The sequence below is a fragment of the Linepithema humile genome, chromosome 7 (genome assembly GCF_040581485.1).
Source record: "Linepithema humile isolate Giens D197 chromosome 7, Lhum_UNIL_v1.0, whole genome shotgun sequence".
Taxonomy (NCBI): Eukaryota; Metazoa; Arthropoda; class Insecta; order Hymenoptera; family Formicidae; genus Linepithema; species Linepithema humile.
Genome location: NC_090134.1, coordinates 8,549,638 through 8,571,154, shown reverse-complemented (window position 1 = coordinate 8,571,154; position 21,517 = coordinate 8,549,638). Strand labels below are relative to the sequence as shown.

At 35.3% G+C, this 21,517-nt stretch overlaps 3 protein-coding genes across 4 annotated transcripts; 2 read left to right on the top strand and 1 right to left on the bottom strand.

Moving 5' to 3' along the window:
• The first annotated feature begins 24 nt into the window (after positions 1-24).
• LOC105675749 (thymidylate kinase) lies at positions 25-2,102 on the top strand. Its single transcript, XM_012373119.2, has 2 exons — positions 25-412; positions 1,253-2,102. Exons 1-2 carry the CDS (start codon positions 265-267, stop codon positions 1,750-1,752), a joined length of 648 nt encoding a protein of 215 aa, XP_012228542.1. The 5' UTR covers positions 25-264; the 3' UTR covers positions 1,753-2,102.
• Positions 2,103-3,399: 1,297 nt separating this feature from the next.
• On the bottom strand, positions 3,400-7,643 carry LOC105675667 (tigger transposable element-derived protein 4-like). Its single transcript, XM_067359975.1, has 3 exons — positions 7,220-7,643; positions 6,215-6,809; positions 3,400-5,803 (listed from the first exon to the last, which is right to left on the bottom strand). Exons 1-3 carry the CDS (start codon positions 7,626-7,628, stop codon positions 4,663-4,665), a joined length of 2,145 nt encoding a protein of 714 aa, XP_067216076.1. The 5' UTR covers positions 7,629-7,643; the 3' UTR covers positions 3,400-4,662.
• A 3,430-nt stretch (positions 7,644-11,073) lies between these two features.
• LOC105675694 (gustatory receptor 68a-like) lies at positions 11,074-17,636 on the top strand. Of its 2 annotated transcripts, XM_012373011.2 has the most exons (8): positions 11,074-11,196; positions 12,369-12,768; positions 13,199-13,603; positions 13,831-14,085; positions 14,339-14,398; positions 14,612-14,704; positions 16,407-16,484; positions 16,873-17,636. In XM_012373011.2, exons 2-7 carry the CDS (start codon positions 12,460-12,462, stop codon positions 16,458-16,460), a joined length of 1,176 nt encoding a protein of 391 aa, XP_012228434.1. In that variant the 5' UTR covers positions 11,074-11,196; positions 12,369-12,459; the 3' UTR covers positions 16,461-16,484; positions 16,873-17,636. The 2 variants fall into 2 exon arrangements, with proteins under 2 accessions (XP_012228434.1, XP_067216131.1); XM_067360030.1 differs by lacking the exon at positions 16,873-17,636 and having other exon boundaries at positions 16,407-16,615.
• Positions 17,637-21,517: the final 3,881 nt, after the last annotated feature.

Here is a 21,517-nt window from a genome sequence, read left to right as displayed (position 1 = left end):
CAAGTTTTGCAAAGAGAAAAAATTCTATACATATAAATTTGCAAAAAAATTCAAAGCAAATTTTTGCCAATCACAAAGATAAACTGTGTTTCAATTTTTTTCTCACATAAAATTATTTTTTTCAGACTTAGTTTCACGTGTATCGATTTATCATCTGATAAATTTTCTTATCCTCTGCAGCCGCTAGATGGACCTAGTCGACTGAAAGCCGACTTGTTCGAAGAAAGAGAAACGCATCAGCTGACAGCCAGCTGGTATCAATACATGTGTGACATTTTTAACATGTTGAGTAAACGCGGTGCACTGATAGTTCTGGAGGGTTGCGATCGAGCCGGTAAATCGACGCAAGCGAAGATGTTAATAAATGCATTAAGCGATCTGCGGATTCCAGCAAAGGCTAACGGTTTTCCAAGTGAGTAACAAAAAATCATGACTTGTTGCGAGGTTATGTTATTTTGCGCGGGATATGATTTTTTTACTACACGTGCAAGTAACAATTGACGTATATTAACAAGTAATAATTTATACGTGGGATATAATTAGTACAGTGTTAATCACATGAAAGAAGCGTCTCAGTTATCGTAACGTACTGTTTTTTCCTTCGGCCTCAATATTATTGCACATGTTGCTGTGACAACACTAGCCAGACGTCACACACGCGCAGATTCAAAGGACTGTGCCGTATTAATTTCAAACGATAAACATTAGATAGTAAAATAATTGTGATTGCACTAATTGCATTAAATTGCGGCAGACCGTTAATAAATAAATTAAAGTCAGAGATTAAATTTTTTTAAATTTTGACAAGCAATGTATTACTACGTTGTTTAAAATGTTACTAATTTTTTAAATTATTAAATAAATAAAATCTATTATTCTCCATCTATTAATCTTTTAATTTATCTGAATACATAATATAATTAAAACTTTTAATAAATTGCTAATGTTTTAATTTGAATTAAATCTTTGAATTACAAACTAAATAAACCCGTTATTTTCATAATAAAGCAATTTCTCAAGTTTTGTAAAGAGAAAAAAATGCTATACATATAAATTTGCAAAAAAATTCAAAGCAAATTTTTGCCAATCACAAAAATAAACTGTTTCAATTTTTTTCTCACATAAAATTATTTTATATATAAGTAAAAATATATATTAATGTTATTAATAATGTGTATATTAATAAAAACTAAAATATGCTAAGATTTTACTGTTAAATTATTAAAAACATTTTTAAAATTTTTTTTTCTAGACAGAAAGACTCCTGTTGGAACTATCTTAAACAGTTTCCTGTCAAAAGAGATAAATTTGCCACCAGAGGCAGCTCACTTGCTGTTCTCTGCCAACCGATGGGAATGCAAGGAGGACATTGAAAGAACACTTTTGTCTGGCCATACAGTAGTAATAGACAGATACGCAGCTTCCGGTGCTGTATACACAGCAGCTAATACCGGCAGAAGCCTCAGCTGGTGCCAGTATCCTGATATGGGACTTCCAAAGCCGGACTGTGTGATGTTTCTCAAGGTGTCTAAGCGACAGCAAGAACAGCGCAGTGATTGGGGAAAGGAGAGATTCGAGCATGACGAGTTTCAGCAACGAGTCAATGCTAATTATGAGAAATTAAAAGACGATAGTTGGATCATTATAAACGCGGATCAGGACGAGTCGACGGTGCACACCGAAATATTACAGAAAGCGCTACCGATCATTCAAGAGGTTCAATATCGTAATATAAAACTGCTAAGTAGCTGAATGTACTGACAAATTTTTATGTTTCTACCTTAGCAGAGTATTACTGCATTAATAATTCTATGGCATTTGCTAGTTTTAATATTGACGATATGATAAATAAAATTTTGACAATATATTAAAAAATCCCTCCCACGCAATAAAAAGAAAATAACTATTTTATTATTAAAAAATTGTTAAATATAAATTTTTAGACTTTGTATTTTGTACCGTATTATTGTAAGTTATTAATTGCTACTTGCTGGACACATATCACACGTAGTTATAAGATTTTAAGAATAAACTAGAACTGTTGAGAATAAAACAAATAGAACATTTTTAAATTTATATAATAAATAAATTTTATGTACGGAGCTTGGTTTAAAGTTGTTTCATTTAGCACAAAGCATTACATAATTTTTTTTCCTACTTGTTGGATCGCCGATAAATGAATTTCATATCTCGTTTCGTGATTTTCTTCGCGGGCATAATTTCGCGCTGTCACAATAATAAGTAGCCGATGCGGGAATTCCTTTTTCCCATCTCGATTTAAATACAAATCCGACATTTACTAAGGAAAGCCGACATTAAAGAAAGAATCGGGGTCGCACGCGTTTCTCAGATAAAACCAGACGTGCCCTAGAGAAATGCAACTATCTTCTACATCTGAATTCGGTTCCGGCGAAATAAAGTGCGCGCATAGATATTTCCGGAATCGGATCGCGCACTTTAGCACTCAAGTATACATTTGAATGCACTTGCTTCCTCACAAGAATTATTTCCTCGACGGTATAACGTGTTAATATCGTAAGTGTAAAACTACCAAACTAAGATATTTTAAAGTGTATAAAAATAATAAATGTCTAATTAATCAATTTTAACAGCGAGGAAAAAAAATATAATTACCGCCAAAAAAATAGAAAGACGAATTAGCAAAAGATAAATATGTGTAACGCGCATAATTTTGTAAAATGTCTTATTAAAAAATTTCTCATTTAAAAAATTGATTCAAGCAAAACATAGTGTATCATCTGGTATCATCGATACACACTTTCTAACTTATTAGATTTAATTAATAGTCACTTGTTTCATATTTTTACGCTTTTATTTGTATAATTACTTAATCGATAATACCTTGCAGATGAATTATCCGAGATAAATGATTCTAGGCTTACTTGCTGAAATCAAAGAAGAGCTTAGCTTTTCAACGGAACTTGTTTCACTGACTTTTCTAATAATAAGATGCAAACATATTGATAGTTATATTGATCACGATTGATCACGAATGATCTCAATCCGAGGCGGACCGCTAATGTATAATAACTTTCTCTCTCGCAATTTTGTTAGCTGATTAGCTGACAGTAATAATACAGCTACGTGCGTCACATATATGCACACACATATGCGGCACGTTCATTTGCAAATGATGTGTGCGCACTGGATTTTCTATGCTTCGCGTTCCGCAGCTGCTTATTCAAAGAATAATTAAATTAATAATATTTTTTAGTGTATATAAAAAAGCCTTTTCAGATCATTATAGAGTACTTTTTCGTTCATAAATAAGTTACATTCGCAGCTTGCAGAATTAAATAATAAATTTAATACTTCAATAAAAACTTATCTTTATCTCGAAAAAAAAAAGAGAGATCAGAGACGCTCATATCTTCGGATAATAACGAGTACGGCAACGGAAATCGATTATGCTGAACGCAACGACGACGGCTGCTAAAGCTACATGATGATAAATTGCATAACGCCCGCAGACTAAGACCTGTACTATGTGTAATGATGTCTCTCGCGTATTGTGCTGCTGGAAGCAAGCGAACACCTTAAATGTCTTCATGCAAGCATATTCTTGAAGAGAGGTATTCGCCTAACTTACGTAATATCAAAGTGCATAGTCCGATGTTACGAAGAATCCGAGTAGACAGTGATGAATCTATGCCGCTCCCGATAGACAATTTCACGTGTAAATCAATTTTAATTAATGCATTCCGGAAAGCAAAATTATTCGTCCAATAATTGTCCCAATTTAAAATGTAACAGGCACTTCATTGTTCAGTGGATTATTTAAGAAACAAATCTACTTAATTATTGATATATTAAAATGTAGAATAGTGGATATGCTTTTTGCTGCTTTCGATCCGGCCATTTTACATTTAACAATGCAAAAACGTTTTGCATACATAAAATAATTTTACTCAAAAATTTACTATTTCTTTTGACATCCGAGACGAAAATACCGCGTTAATGTAGGATTTCTCTATCTCGGTTCTGATTGTGAATTATTACGGCTCTTCGTGGCGGCGTGCTATTAATCCTTCAGCATCACACACACGCAGCAAGGCACCGGAGCGGTGTACAAGTCGCATTATTCAGATCAGGGGTTTGGGGGATGTCATCCGGGAATCGAGTCCTTTTGAAGGCTGCTACGAGTCCTCGAGAGCGAGCGCGCAACTTTGTTTCGCGCAGAAACGCGACCCGGGGAAATTGTATCCAGCGAAGAAATTCGACGGAAGCGCACAATGGTGCTTCAAGTCTGAATTGATGATTTCCGGGGCGACGGAAATGTAACGGTTCCACGTGGGCGAAACGCGGATTTCGTGAATTATCGAAGAAACTATTAACTTTCGCTTGGAATTGTAAGTTCCATATTGCTGGATTGCCGTCCCGCGCAAGAAGAGAAAGTTTACATTATCGCGCGAAAACAATTCATAAGGAGTTTCTCTTATTCCGCCGTTTATTTCCTAATAACTACAATTAATTGGTCTGTCAAATTACGAATAAATTGTTGCCCGTGGAAAATATTATATCAAAGATTTATACCGAAGATTTGCATACGCTTTAGCAACTTTCATCACTTCTGGAACTTCTTTAAACTTTTAATCCTTCCTGGGTCTTCCGCTCTGTCTCACGCGATTGCCTTCGTCTCGGCTATCGTACGTCATTATCACTGGGCGTATCAACGGAGACAGCAGGTACGGCGCGTGCTGAGTCGGACGAGCCGAAGACAAACGTCGTCTCGTACTGCTTCGTCCAATTGAAATCGGATTTCGATCGTTTTCGCTGCGGTTCGTCATCGCTAGAATTATCCCGAGTCTCTTCAGAGCCCGCAGAATGCGACCGTTTCCTTTTCAACAATTTCTGGAAGGAACGATTGTCATTTCCATCCAAATTGATCGATTCCGTCTCGTCTCTCGCGGTAGCGCAGGAAATCACCTCTGCGTCTGACTCCTTTATGTCCAAATCAGCGGCAGATGTATCGTTAGACACTTGTTGCGATGTTACAGCGCTGCTATTTGTGTTTACGACTTCCGACGGAGAGCCAATCGATCGCTCGCTGCTTGCAGCTTGACCATTCTCACTTCCGTCTTTGCTGTTAGTCGTTTTTTCGACTTCATCGCAAATCACATTTGTTCCCGATGTAATCAACTCGTCGCTCACAATTGCTCGTGTCGAGTGAATCTCCTCGATTCCAGAACTCTGAATCGTACTTCTAATTATCTGATTATCGATAACCTTTGGGAATTTTGTCGATGTCGGGATTATATTTTTTTTATTCTTCGATGATTCGTCACTCGATTTTGTACTATTCGCCTTTTTCTTTTCATCTAATCGAGCTTTCTTGCGCGATCCCTTCAACAAGCTCTTTCTCTTCCAATTAATTTTTTTTTTCATAGAAATTTTCTTCAAATTTCCATTCGCCTCTAAATGATTATTGATTGGATTTTTTTGCTCAATCGCGGGATTGAATTGATCATCGGTTAATCTAATGATTTCCCTGGTTCGGAGGTTGTAGCCGTGACTCTTGTCAGTAGATTTACACTGTTTGTCTAACGCATTAACCGAAAGATCATCGTCAAACGTGACAAACTTCCTGAACGATACACCAGTCTTCAGATCTTCCCACGCGGCACAGTGCATTTCCAAAAAGCAGTCGTCGGTTCGGAAGCTCGTTCGCTGGAAACTGGCGATAATAAGATTGCGCGGAACTTTCTGCCACGCTTTCATCAAACTTCTCACCACGTTCTCGACGTTCCACTGTCGTCCGCATTCTCCGATTCCTTTCACATACCTAAGATGAATATTTTTGATAATTCTTTGCAGACGAAATAATGGAGTCTTTGAAGCTTGAGACTTTGTTTGCGAATTCTTCAAAGGTTATCTCTACACTCGACGATAGCGGTTTGAAAAACTTTTTTAATGGATCCAGTTTCAAACTTTACTCATTTTATATTTAATAAAATATTAATAAAATAAAAAATTTTTTATTCTATAAATATTATTTTATATTTGCAAATAATTAAAAATATTTTACAAAATATATTCTTATTGTGTTATTTGAAACATGACATTTCAAAATTAAAGTAATAATTGTTAACATCAATTTGTAGCAATTTTTAAGGATTTTATAGTCTCTCAATACATAATCCTCCATAAATTGATAGAAATAATTTGCTATATATATATATTTTCATAAACGTACTCGTTTCTGTAGACCATCTTAACAAAATGGAAGACGTCTCTTTTCAAAGGTCTCAAAAGCGGCGGAAAATCATCGGGAAAGAAAACATGTCTGACATTGCTCAATTCTAAATCTCGAATGGCGTTCACGCGATTTCTATGCAGTAGCAACAGGATCTTTCGCCCGCTGCTCAATATGCGATCATTCAGTCGAACCAGCCACTCCCTAAAGAGATTGTCGTTTATCGACGCGTCCTCGCTGTGACTGTATACGTGATCTTCGTCCGTTATCGCAGCGGGATAAGAGCCACAGATCAATAGCGGCAGTTTCTCGGTGCCGGAGGCGTTACAGCACATCAGCACCGTCGCTTTTCTCAGGATATCCGATTCATCCCTTTCTACTGCAGACGAAATCCTGATGGGTGAAATGTCTGAGTACATCGTCAACTCGTCCAGATGGAAAAGATTCTTGTATTTATATTGCGTAATAATGGATCTTATCATATCGATCCAGAGCCGGTAATTACTGAAAATTGGTCCGGAGCAGTTTTCCAGATTTAGGGAGAAGCCGTGTTTTTTCAGAAAACGCGTGAGCCACATCTTGGAACAATTAAAGCCTATCCGGAAATCGAAAAGGGGAGAATTACGATTATAACAATGTTAAAAGTCACAGCGAGTGATCTTGTAATCATCGTAAATATGAAAGGCTTATAAAATAATAAGTCACTAGCATAAATTTATTAAGATATATATCTCGCTCTCTGCAGATTGCTTCGAGTTCTGGGTTAATTCTAGAGCAAAATCGAGACTGTGGGAATTCTTATTGTACAATAAAATAAAATGTCTGAATACAAAAAGTAACTAATTTTTCTCTCGAATGGTATTGTTATCGCAGCATGAGTTTATTATCCTCTATTGCAGGAAGCAAACGACCTTCGTGAATCATCAAATTAATCCTGGAGCATTATTTCGAGCTTTCTAAGCGGCCCAAGCGAACGAAGAACTAAGATGCCTAACAAATACATGCCGGTCAGTCCGTATTTGCTGGCCAATTCGAGGGCTTTGTCACGTAGGAAACGCCTGTCGAGGGGACAATCGGTGGCGTGTCTCTCGCAAGTCCATCTCAGTAGGTCTTCCTTGATTAGCTTCATGGCCGCGTCACGCTCGACGTGCGGCTTCCACGACATTTTGAGTGGTCCTTCTTCACCGGTGCTGTCACATTCTACAATTCCGAGGGATTTTTCGGCGGATCGCGATTGATAGGACAGAGTGGGTCTTTCGAGAATAAAAGTTTTTGATGGATAAAACGGACGATTCGCACTTGTCCCTCGAGAGTCCCGTTGACAGATAAATTGCGCAGTTTCGACCGCGCTCGTTTCGCTTTGTCGGGGCTTGCTGCTAGATTGTGAATTATGCGTTATATATACAACGGGCATGATAAATTATTTTTAATTGTCGTTGAAGTATTTTACGGAAAATAAAGTAGAAATAATCTGTTGCGTTTTTATATCATATTTAAAGCACAGATATGCAATAAATTATATAATTATATAATGTTGTGTTTATTTTAGATTTTTATGTAATCATATTTGTGATTTATACACGGAGAAAATTTTATATGAAAAATTATTATGTATTTAACATTAACCGCGGACCATGAAGCTGCAAACCGAAAATTTTTACTATGTTTCATATGTGAAAAACATAGTAAAATTTTCTATAATTCCTTCATGGCGGCTACTAACGTACATAGTAATTTTTGATATAAAATTTTCTCCGTGTAGAAGTACATTCGGTATGTTAATCAGAATTACCTCATACAAAATTTTATTTAAAAAATGACTTGTATATATTATTAATATTCTTAACAATAAATATAAATTACAAAATGCATCAGTACATACATTCCTTTCGTATAGAAAATTTCAAATTTAGATGCAGAAAATTTCCGCAAGAATAATTTTTTATTCATATTTCTGTTGATGTTATTCATCAGTTAATTTCTAGATTTAATGGAAAATATCTACATGAATGCGCTATAAGGCGCAAGTTCCGACGTAAGTTTCAATGAAAGTATAATATTTGAAGCGCCTATTAAGATCCGCGAATATGCCTTGCGAGCTGCAAGTAATGGTGAAAATGAAAGAGGCGGAGACCGAATTTAAGGAACGAGGCCGATGTTATTCTCAAGCAAGTTTCTAACCGAAAGTCACGCCACTTCATTATCTGGATTCGGCGGATTTAATCGGACGGCTTGCGCCGTCCAGAATAATTAATTGTCTGTCGAGACGGTGGGTAAATTCGGCGGCACGTAAGCGTTTTATCTTGAAGCGTTTAAGCAATGTGAAACATGGAAAGTCTCTCCACTTCAATCTGTCACCTCATTTAATTCGTCTTGTCCAATTAGTGTACGGAGTCGATTAGATCAATGTTAGATACACAAGATAATTGCGCAATAAATTTTTACCTGTTTCATCCCTATCTTTAAATAGAAATTAAATTTATTCGTGGCTTTACCCCCGGAACACACATTTGAAAAGACGAAATTCTTTCTTGATTTTTATCCTCTATTCACATAAAATTTTAATTCAAGAGAATTTCGTAGCGTGATGCGGATACCGTGGGAATACTTTTCCTCCTCGCGGACATGAATACTTCTTTCGAGCTCATTGATGCGCGCATACTTATGTATACTGTTTATGATGATTCCTAATGTGTGCCCTTTTCTCGACGTGTATACTCTGTTAATATGCGGACTACTTCTGAAAAGAATTCAGTCGCGTCGTCGCCGCGTTCTTGCATCTAATTACGCAAGAAATGGGAACAGCGACGTCGCGATGACGCCACCAGTATTTACGGCATTGTAAAAGCTTTGTTTTCAGCTCTATGTTCGGTCACTGACATTCCCTTTTTTCCCTTTGACTAACTTTTCTTGTAATCAAAGGCCATTGTAAAAATATTGACGCAACTGCATTAACTCTTTGTTTAAAATAAACTCTTTGTTTAATGTTACTGCAATATTGTAAACAGTTAATTATTAATTCCGAATTATTATGAGGCAGCATACATACATATTGCAATAAATATTTATCATCATTATATATTTCAGCATTTTGAATAAAATTTGTAGAAAGAAATTTCTATTTATATTTGTATTGCACACATCATTCATCGCAACCAATTATTGATTTTTTTTCACTATCTCAGCATTAATAATGAATATATTCTAAAATAGTTGTAAATATTTCTATTATCAGAATCTAGATGCTTATTATAATCAATATTTATCATTCTTTTAGCAAGTAAAAAGTAATAAAAGAAAAAAATTTGAAATGAAAAAATTGTGCAAGGAATTCATTTGCGCTATTTGCGTTATTTTTGAGGCCGGCATGCGGTCTCATCACTCTCGCTCGTCGAGAAGGTATGAAATGCATTTCGTTCCTGTCGTTGTTTCGAGCACTTGACAAATAACGTTCGTCTGCATTAAATTACATTTCTTGGGGGGCGTCGGCCAGACGCGCGCGCGCGAGATAATTTTCCATCGTAGATTTTCATTTAATATCATGTTATTTATCCATGCACACCTACACGCAGCATCTCTCAGTGTTTTCTTACGTTAGAACCGGTTATCATGATTTGAATATTGTTTTATCCTGTTATGATACTGACATTCAGCTGCGAGCGTGTTATTTCGTATTATGTTAGAGCAATACGCGTATAATTGATTAAACTTATTTACCATGCGGGAATACGTAAACAATAATTATTTTCTCAGATTATAAATCGCTGAATTATAGTATCATAAACTGCTGTTTATAAAATTGTTCGAGTATTATTTTATCTTGTCCTATCACACGGATATTGTGATTTTAACACAATGTCTCGCTAGGATTAATACCTCGTCGTATTATAGGCGGAATAATATACGTTTTCTAAAATTATACAAAACTATAGAATTAATATTCACTATTCTCTTTTTAAATTTTTTTAAAAATCTAGAATTTTCGTTAAAAAATGATAAAGATTCTTATAAACATATGATCCTTATTTTCCAGTTATAACCATTTTTATAGTCCAATAATTCTTACGATAAACCGAGTCTCTGACAAGGAGATAAGCCGTGCGGAACTTATTGTTTGGCCTGCTGGCTCTCTAAGCATAAATCCTTTAGATTTTTATTCACGAGTTATATAAAAGAGGTTGTTTGTAAAACATCCGTCGAGAACGTTGGAATATTTGTCAACGTATTGCAGAAAGTTGCAAACATATCCGAAGAAACCTCAGAGTGTTTAAAAAGAGGGTTTAAATAAGAAAGAATAAACAGGAGGATTTCAGATATCTATAAGCAAAGACGAATATCTGCTGAAGGAAAGAATCGATAAAAATCAATCAGAATGGCTATACACCGAACAGGCGCGGCTAAATAAATTATATGTTTATGTGAACTCGTTTTTGTTTTCCTTTCAGTGCGATAAGTTCACGTGTATGTGAAGTGTAATAACACAAAACATTCCGTTTATAAATATATATCTATCAGAGATGTGAAAGGATAAACATATATTTATATCCTCCTTTACATGTTCATGAAAATCGAAGGAAAATAGAGAGGTAGGTCAGGAGCATTCCGCGCAATAAAATCAGCGCTGCGGCGTGGCTTTAAACGCAAGCCGCCTGTCTATGCAATACGATTGCATATATATATGCGAGCATCCACTTCGACCGGTTGTCTCCACCTGTTATTCTTCTCCATGCGTTCAATTATTCATCCGCGGAGCCGACGTGGAATAATATTTAACGGTGGCATCCGCACGTGCCGCATGCCATACTCGGCGCCGTATGTGTGAGTGTATATGCATATACATTGTGTATGGGTTTATTTACGCGCACAGTTCTAATGCTGTTTCATCGCGCGTGACGGAGGTGTATGAAACGTTAAATCCTCGTAGTCCCCGCGACGTCGTCCAGGAGTGTAGATACTTTAAGGATTCGACGATTATTATTGATGTAAGTATATCGAGTTCGGCTGAAATAAAAGGCTCCGAAAGGTTTTCCGAACGCGCACTTTATTACGCGACGTGGTCACGTTTCATCGTAAATAGCCATGGGAGATAAATCTCAGTAAATATTTTTCACTAAAGTGACCCTTCGAGCTAGTAGCCCCTCATTTTTCCGGAGAGTTGAGTTCTCACTACTTTTCGAATTATATAAATCTTTTTATTTCTATCTTGAGTTTGTGGGATTTACAGCGTTCTCACTGAGAAAAAGTCGACGTCGTGGAAAAAGTTTCAGTTCTACGACAGCTCGGAAATGGCTGTAGGGCTACATTGAAATTCGTCTATCTCCGTCGGAACGCCGAACGAGAAGTGTTCAGGATATTTAAGCGTAATAATTTGCGTTATCGGATTTGCGTGCTCCTGGATTTTATGTTAAAAAGAAGGATGGAGTTTCATTTTTCCGGTTCCGTTGCGACTCATACGCTTCCGCTTCCTTTTTGTGTGTTATGTAAGTTTTATTTCCTTCACGATTGCAGTTTTATTTGTTCATAGTTATATGCTCTTCAATGTTGTGTTTTCTGGGACAATGCGATTGATCGATGAACGCGGTGATTTCCGGGACACCAAGCAGAAGCGGGCAGACTTTTCTGGACTTCGTCGATTCAATATTTACTCGCGAAATTGAAGATGAACTTGATTGGAAGCAACATTATCGATTTTACTCTGCAATTGCAGCCTTGTTTTCGCGACGTGTTTGCGACAATGATTGACTTTGATAAATGAGTGACTTTAACAGACCGGTTATATCGAAAAAACAGCGCGACGAAATTATCGCGATAAGGAAAACGTTTTATGATTAATTCGCAGAAAAATCATATCTTACGCTTCTAATGTGTCTAAACTGCGAAAATTTGCAGTTGAGATCACATTGTAGATATACGAGGCGCATAAAGCTTATCTTTCGATCGAATTTTATAAAAATTGTATTTACGTTCTTTCTCTGTTGTATTTACGCATTTGTTTGATTGCGATGTGTTATCATAATTTTACATCAACAATATGTTATGATGCTAGCTTAACGATTAAGCAAAGAAACGAGAAATATAGATTTACATCTCGCATAGCATCTAGAATCATCAAACGTGAATGTGACGTTGATTGGTAATCATCTCTGCTCCGCAGACAGATGCGAATTTCTCATTAGCGGAGATCGACGATTCGGAAACTCATGCTTGCTAGATCGAACTGACGAAGACGTCGATTTCCTCTGAGCATGGAGTTACAAGCGCGTCCCTTCAATGTGGAGACTATGCTGTTCAAGGCAAGGAGAAGGCAAGTTAAGAAGCTGCGTGGTGCAAACTCGCCTCTCTATACATCCATTTGGCCGATGGTCCATGTCGTGCGAATGTTCGGTTTCGCTCCTTATGACTTCTCGCAGGATCGTCTGGTGCCATCGAATGGATACTTAATCTTCTCGGCTATCGCCGCTTCGCTCTATAGCTATGCAATATACGTGATTATCGAAAAGTTCATGAACATCGAGAGAGAGACGGAGGTTCTTGAAGGAACGGAGAATACAAAGGTAAAAAATTATTCGCGATAGAATAAGAAATTACTCTTAATACAGGCAGTTATATAGATGGATCAAGGATTTTCCTATCAAATTTTTTAGGAAAAGCATAGTATGCATATTAATTTTTCACATCAAAAAGTTAAAAGATTCTTAAACTTTTGAATCGATAATTGGCTCATTTTTATCGTAAAACTTTTTACTTAAATCTATTTTATTGCTTTATTTTTTTATTGCACGTATTTTTTTAATTAAAATGGAATAATTTTAATTCGTTCCAACATTTTTCTCCCAAATTATTTTGTATGATTTTTTTATTTACTTTTTTAATAAATAAATTTAATTTTAAATTTTTCGATAGAATAGATCTAATCGAGAAGCTAAATTCTGACGCTATTATTTCATCAGCGAAAGCTCGAAATAACCGAAAATAATTGTTCAGGTGATCATCAACTATAGCGTGGTGATATACGAGTTGGGCTTGGCAGTGTTCACTAGACACAGTTTCACCAAGACCTGGAACGCGCTTCAGGATTACGACGACAGCGTCAGACAGCTTGGTTTTCCTCGCAAGGAGACGCAGACGGCGATCTACGCGTGGATCCTCACTATCTTGACCACGGCCGTGTGGACTCTCGTCAATCGTTCTGGAATGTACGCTTTTCTCGAATCATGGCTTGAGAACATGGGATATATGTTGTCGTACATCGGCACTTCGATGGCTGTCTTTAAGTTCGCGGCGGTGATCCTGTTTTTGGGACAACGATTTCATCATCTCAATACGATCGCGATGAGAAATCTGCCGTCGATGTCGGCGGGCGAAAGCACCACCGTTATTAGCAGAAAGGTTCGTGATATATGATATCCTTCGCGTAATCTCATTTGAAAAGTCTCTTCAACATTAATTTAATAGTATGATATAATAATGTAGAATTTTTTGTCTACATTAATATAACCGACTTTTAATTAAACGCGACTTTTCATATTAGTGGTGCTTTCTTTTGGTTACTTCAGTATTTTATACGAGCAGTTTTGTACTTGTAATAATGGTCTTCATATTTACATTTACAAAAGACGATTCTAAGTCTGCATAATGATCTGATGATCGCCGCGGAGAACTTCGAGGCGGTGAATTCATGGTCGCTGCTTCTCTGGCTCGGTAATCTCTGCCTGCACACCGTTAGCAACATATACTTCATAATCGAATGGATACTCAAGAAGTGGGACATGATGGCATGGCCGCTGATTCGTTGCTTAAGCGTCTGGGTGATGGCGTTCGTCTTCCAGCTTCTATTACTTCATATCGCCTGCGACTTTGCCTCATCTCAAGTAAGACTTTCCCGCCGAGATGCAAAGTAGAAGGTCCTTTACATTTAGATTGTTCTTCGCCGTATCGAGATAATAACGCGATCAGAATTTATAATTAGAGGGACACGCTCTTGAGCTCTTGAGTATATGTTGTATGAAATTATAGCAGCTATATTGTTGGCATATATAAATAATTGTAAAAAGCGCTCTCCTTATTATTTGACATTGTCAACGAAACACAATTATTCAACAGAAAATTTGTAATTTGTTCCAGGCTAATTGTATGGGTCCGATTCTTATCGAGTGGCAAGTAAGATTGATGAAGAAAAAAGAAGTAAGTAGATAAAGCCGTTCTCGTTTCATTGGCGGACTTCTCTTGCCGATATTTTTCGATAGAAATCATGCCAAGTCTTTCACGAATATAATTTATTTTCCTCATAACAACGTCATTCATTTCTTGCCGTACAATGCTGTCTTTGTTGTATTTACATATAGCAACGATTTTAATACGACTGCAGTCTACATAAAGACTTTTCTTCGAATACAGGAATGCGCCGAGTCGTTGTTGCAATTCATAAATCGAAAGCTCAACTTTTCCGCTGGCGGATGCTTTTACGTGAACTTGCCGTTATTACGTTCGGTGAGTAATGAAAAACGAGAGTGACGCAAAGGACGCTAAATTTTAATTACGTCTCTCTCTCCCTCTCTTTCGAATTTTATATATTAATTCTATATTTTAATATATATCAATTTTGTATTCTCTTGTTTCAATACCTGTTTAATTTCCAATCACGTAATATTTATATTTATATTTATCCCAAAATGTTTCTTTCATTGTGCGGATTACGAAGGGATTTTCATTAAACGAATTATACCTCGAATGCTCCACTTCCTATTCATGCAGAATAATCGCGAGCACGTAACAATTAATTCTGTAATTCGTTGGGCGCAAACTTTAATTAAGCAAAATTTACACTTTGAATGAATGGCGCATGCATGTAGACACGCGAAAAAATTAAAGTAATCAATAACGATAAACGCTTTGCAAAATTAAGACTTATTCCTGTGAAAATGATACGTAAACATAAATCAACGAATCCGAATTTCAAAATCGCTAAATTATCCAGATAGTTTCGTGGAAAATTAAACACGTTTCTCGCCGCGATGTTATCACCAGAGACTGTACGATTTAAAGAGGAACGTGTGCAATCTCATATTCTCAACGCGTCGACCAAAATCGAGATAATTAAAGCAGAAACATTGCAAGTCAAATTTATCAGATGTAACATTTCATTGAAACATAAATACAATATGACAATACAAATAATAGGTATATAAAAAACGCAGAATAAAAATGAATAATGTAAAAGTATGTAAAAGTCTGCATCAAAATGTACGTGCAAATTAACGATTAAATTAAAAAATGTAATCTAAAGTAACGGATATTTGATAAAACTCTACTCTTTGCATAAACATCTTTGTTGACCGCTACACATTTCCGGAAGAAAGTACTTGAGTTATTTTTCGATTCAATCTAATAAATATTGAATATTTAATACAAGCAATTAAGTTGAAAACAAAAATTATTAATTATTCATAAATAGGTAATCGACGTTATAAAGCAATAAGAGAAATCTTACATGCCAAAAACGATGTTATAATTAGATTGATCGTTTTTATATTGCAAACTACTCGATCGAGCTCAGTTCGATATAACGTAATGAAGACAAAGGTTAATTGACTTCGATACGGTGTCCCAGCGGAATGTGTGGTAACGTAAATGCCACCGTGTAAACGCGTCCGTAAATCGCATACTCGAAACGCGCCCTTCAATTTCGCGTTTCGGTTCCGTAAACCGAGCAATCTCGTGTGCACTCGAAACACCACGATCCTCTAGTTTCGGTGTTTCGACAAAATTTTATAACTGTAGCACAGTTGTACAAATACACATTTCGAGAGTATCTGCGCAACCTTCCTTGAAACTCCCACAATAGTTTCTTACTTAACGCAAAGTCCCGATTCTCTTGCGAAGAGATAGATCGCGTTAGATTACCAGAACTTCGTGTTTAAACCTTAACTATGTGTTCTATGTGTCTCATTTGAAATGCTTAATAATGTTTCATATTATCATTTCTAAAATAAAAAAGAAGAAAATATTACGTTAAGATTTAATTTTTTAAATCGTATAGATTTTATGTTAATTGTATTAATTAGTTGATAAGTAAATTTATAATTCGCACGGTTTTGTTCTTATTTAAACACGTCAAACTATTCTTCTGAAATTTAGTAGGTATTCGATACTAGATATTGAGAAGTCATCATGTGATTAATGTTATTTCCAGATAGCCGCTCTGTTGACCACATATCTAGTTATACTACTGCAGCTACCGGACTGAGAGTGCGTCGGAAATAAAAGCAAGGTATTACAAGATATGAGGTCGTATCTCACGACTGTAAATTTTGAAGTATATTCGGCCACATCCAGCAAAAAATCGATGTGTTAGAAATATGTGTTTTGTAATAACATCAATAATAATCCTTAAATATTTAATTTTGTAATAAAATCAATTTGTAGAGAAATCACATATAATACGAAAATAATGTACAATAATATATAATATGTACATATATTTAGTATCATATTTTCACCAAATATAATTAAAAAATTGAAAATTATTTGCGCTACAATATAACGTTCGCTTCATCACGTGCAGTTGTCGATAAATTTCCTTACATTCTCTTCATTATCATTTAAAATCTCAAATTCAATTGAATCTTGTTAAATCTTCTCGTATCCGATAATTTCAGGAAAACATGCTTGTTCCGCCCGACTACATCTGCTTTAAACTACTTTCCTTCAGCTAGTAGTAGCGTGATTGTCTGCGGTAGCGGCGAAGTTGCGCGCAGCAACATTTACATACCAATTGGGCCCATCAGTGATTACAGTAGACTCTTTCAAATTTTGCGAAAGAAGCCGTCTCTTCTGGAATGCAGTTTTGTAAAAGCAAACGCCACTTTAAAACTACTGCAGTTAAAACAATCGTAATAATAGACTCGTAATTGAGTAAATAAATGTAGAAAAAAGCGTCAATAAAATTTCAATTTAAAAAGATTCTGATTGATCAAACGAAAATATATGGCTGTACATAGATTTTGTAATTTGCAAGTTTGTGAATAATTTATAAGTGAATCTTATGTTTCACAAAATTACTCAATCGCGCTATATACAAAGTGTCTTTCCAAGCCTTCACATTTAATAACTATTGCCTCGACCTTTTAATCGTTAGTTAAAATTTCATAAAATGATTTCAAAAATCTGCCATTAACGGGCAATATATTTTTATCTAAAATATCCAATATAACAAATTTTATAAAATTATCGCTTACTTCATGTTTGCATGTTACTGCGCCATGCTCCAAGCTAACGCAAAGAAAATTAACAATTTCATAAATTACGAAACGGTGTTGCGAGAAACTGACGACGTAGTTCGCCTCTAGCAAGCATGTTCAATCTTGCACGGACTATTTATTATCAATTTATCCATCGAACGGGAAAATTGTTTAATATAACTTTGCAATGCGGTCACTTGAATTGCAATTTTCAAACGTATATGATGACACAAAATTATTGTCATTCTCATAAACTATAAATAAAATAAAGAACATGAAATTTTGTAAGAGAGAATTTCCCTTTGTTTCGTTAAACTTTTTTTTTAACAAGACATATTGAGTTCAATTTCCTGAATGTCAAACTGCAACCATAATCATAATCGTCCATGCGGCAAATTTAGTTTTCGCGAAATGCAAACTTCAGCCGTTTCGTAAAAACACAGTATCTGCGTTTCGTGGAACTTCTTTCTTTAATGAAAGATCGTTTATGACGCTCGAAGAATTTTCTGGTATAATTCAGACATGCTAAAACTTCTATTAGAATGTTCCAAAGAAAGTTCAGGAAAAACGTCTCTGATAGCGTTCGCAATTTTTTTGATAAATGCATTTCGAAAATACCACTCAAAGTATTCGACAAAGATTGAAAATTGTAATTTCTTTTCTGACTAATGCGAGAACTGTCTAGAATAGAATTGTTTAACTCTCTTTCTCACATATTTCTCCTAATAGTATAATCTGACACCGATAAAAGTATTCCCGTAAGTATTAAATTATCATAGCTATTTTACGTCTATCTCCCTCGTGTGTAACAAAGTGTCCATTTCATTTTGGCATACATAAACCGCAAATAGTAAAGAGAGCTTTATGTTACGATCACCACAAACTGTCACATGCCACTTTATAAAGCTGGCGAACTGGATTTACTGGTAAAGCGTCTCAGTGTCGCTGGTCCCCGCTGCTATCGACACATTTTATTAGTTTATGTCGAGAGTAACATGAACCGGAACAACTTCGCTACCCGCGGATGTGAAGACGTCGATCGACATGCGTTGTTTTCGAACGGCAAAGGTCCGGACATTGACAAATAACAGGGTGGGTTGCTCGGACGTTAAAAGCGAGAAGAGGGATGCTGGAATGTCAGGAATTCCCGATTTCGATAACGTTCCCTTCTCTCTTCCGCATTGTTGCAGTATTTATCAATACGCTTTCCGATTATAAAAATATCTCTTAAAATTTTAAAATAAATAATGCTTTTTTTCTAAAAAATGAGAGTAAAGATATTGGTTTGTAAAATGGAGAAAAGAGAAGAATATTGTTGAAACATTAAAGTAGGAAAAATCTGTCAATCTAAAATATTTAGAAAATATTCTCCTTTATATTTCATGTCAGTGCAACGCATGATACATATTTCGCCAAATTTGATAAGTTTGCAAGGCGTAAAGCAGAGAGAACTTGACATTGACGAATAATATTTGAATTTTTGTAGAACTTCAGCGAAGTGGAAAAACACGTAAGCTCTGCATTAGCTCATATTCTTCTCTATATTCCACCTCGATGTAAACTTCGTAAATTTTAATGATTTGCATCACAAGTTGCAAAGCCAGAAAGACTTAAAATATAATTCACTTGGATAATAGAGAGTATAATGATCTCATATTAAATTAGAAAAGGTAGATATATCAAAAGGCGAATACGAAAGCATAATTATGCTACTTTTGTCAAGGGAAAATTCACTGAGCTGATTTTAATATCAAAAACGTGTGACACCACGCAGCTCGGTGAGTTCTATTTCGAATAATATTCTCGTCGTCTACGTAGCTGTAGAATGTAGCTTTGATCTAAATTTTACCAGTTTACGTCGTAAACTGCGGAGTAACGAAGACGCGAACCACTGCAAAGGAACTCAAATTACCGCCCACTATTCTGTGTAGAAAGACATTACAATTCGATGTCGTCAAAAAAATTTATCGTTATGTTTCGCGTTTTGTTAAAACTACACTTAGATCTCTCAAACTATATTAAAAGCTTTGAATATCTCTATTTCAGAAAATATATTCTATTTTACCTTTCATAAAAATATAATAGTAAAAGTTAATATCCAATATTCTCATATCAATATCCAATATCCTTGAATATGTCGTTAAAGAATATTATTTTAAAGCAATATGATAGCTTGATAAAAACTGTAAGATAAAAACTGTAAGATGCAAACGAAGCGGTTTGCATCTTACAATTACGAATTTAGGTGTAGCCTCTTTCCGACAGGCTCTCTGCGCTACTCAATTTGCATAGTATTGCTTGCTGCCGGGTGATCGCTCGAAACTAAGCGATCATGCAAAAGTTTTAAGGAAAGGAAGGCGACACGAATTCTAATCATACTATAAAAATCTATCTGGTTTTACTTAAATAATAATTAAAAATAAAATCAATATTTTACTATGATTTAGTAGTTTCTATAAGCATTTGCTCATTGAAAAATGAAATAAATTACTGTTTTATATGTACATTATATTACTATTTTATACTATATTTTAAATAAAATGTTTCTTTCTTATAGACATGTTATACTGAAACAGCAATCTATTATCTGTATTTTGCATCATACATAACTCTCACACACACAAACAAAAATTTTAATTATTATTATTATTCTCTCACTTCAATAACGGTCGGAAGAATCTTTGATAACGTCTCAATTTTCTCTTTGTAAAAATATTTACTAAATGAAAGAGAGATATAAAAAATTAGAAACAATGATAAGATGTAAAACATACCGTAATATTAAAAAGAAAATATTAAAAAATATATGTGTATGTATGTTTTTTCAAAAGAGAGGAGAAATAATATTCCGGTTCCTCCTTGTAAAAGTGCACTTTCGCAAAGAAGCGAGCACATATAGCTGTGCGAAAAGCGGACTGTAATAATTCATGTCCTCGGGGATTATATTTTCACTGACTATTTGAACACTTTCCAGATATCGTGTGCATTCAACCCTATTATCCTTACTGTACCGAAATATTCAAAATGTAGTGTGGTATTTTTCTAAATTTTCTTTAATAATAATATTTTACGCTGAGTTTAACGTGCAATAATATTAAAATATTTAGTCAAACTCATCTCTTCAAGAATCCGAGAAACAAAATTACGCCACCTACTTGACACATTTTCCTACTTGCTCTCCAGAATGCATACCTGAACAGCGACTTTCAATTCCGGTGGTTTTTTTTCGCAAAAAAATGTGTCAACGGTGACACTTCGTTGGGAACGACGATGTTACGAGTCACGAGAAACGGCCGTTGCCGAGAAACGGGGAAAACAAGATCTTCGTCGTCGGCAGTCGTCGGCAATGTTACTACAGCGGCATTGCATCTATTTTCCACCCCATCGCTCCGGAAAATTGCGCCTTTCGTCGGTTCGCGCCGATGCTATTCTCTCCGCAGCAGATGCACGCGAATTCTTTTCAATGTTCATTGCACGCGTTGCACGGTTCAAAACGATAGCACGACATAGAAGACGGAAAATTATTATAACTTAGACAACAAAGCAATTTCCGACCTTTGAAATACTTACGTCAGAAAAAAAAATTTTAATTTACGGAAAACCAATCTATAAAATATTTCATTAAAAAATAGAATTTTGATAGAAAATTAAATCATTATAATAAAGTTTCGATTGTGATAGTCTCTTAAACTAATGAAAATACACAAGTTTTTTATATTAGAGCAACTTGTGTTAATTTAAGTTAAGATACTTGAGAAACATTTTGTTTCACGATAATACAATTATGTTTCCAAATAAAAATTTAATACTAATTTAATAATAAAAACATATCGGGTTTATTTTATTTATATTTTACAGAATATAGATAAAACAATACTCTATATCTTATTTGCTTTAATATTGGTTTTTCATTTTGATATGTTGAAATATCGTAAAAGTTCCGCGATATTAAAATAAATGCTTCGATCGGACTTCAAATTGGTCAAGGAATCCATAGAAGAAAATGTCTCTGAAGGACGCTTTATATGTATGCGCGTGGGCGAGTTTCTATGGATGTATGTAC

Excerpts from the sequence above, each read along its gene's own strand:
- LOC105675694 (XM_012373011.2), top strand. The coding sequence starts at position 12,460 with ATGGAGTTACAAGCGCGTCCCTTCAATGTGGAGACTATGCTGTTCAAG. Across the intron at positions 12,769-13,198 it reads AAGGAACGGAGAATACAAAG|GTGATCATCAACTATAGCGT; the intron begins GTAAAAAATTAT and ends ATAATTGTTCAG. Across the intron at positions 14,705-16,406 it reads ACTTGCCGTTATTACGTTCG|ATAGCCGCTCTGTTGACCAC; the intron begins GTGAGTAATGAA and ends TGTTATTTCCAG.
- LOC105675749 (XM_012373119.2), top strand. The coding sequence starts at position 265 with ATGTGTGACATTTTTAACATGTTGAGTAAACGCGGTGCACTGATAGTT. Across the intron at positions 413-1,252 it reads AAAGGCTAACGGTTTTCCAA|ACAGAAAGACTCCTGTTGGA; the intron begins GTGAGTAACAAA and ends TTTTTTTTCTAG.
- LOC105675667 (XM_067359975.1), bottom strand. The coding sequence starts at position 7,628 with ATGCCCGTTGTATATATAACGCATAATTCACAATCTAGCAGCAAGCCC. Across the intron at positions 6,810-7,219 it reads CAGCAAATACGGACTGACCG|GCTTTAATTGTTCCAAGATG; the intron begins GCATGTATTTGT and ends ATTTCCGGATAG. Across the intron at positions 5,804-6,214 it reads AAGATGGTCTACAGAAACGA|GTATGTGAAAGGAATCGGAG; the intron begins GTACGTTTATGA and ends TATTCATCTTAG.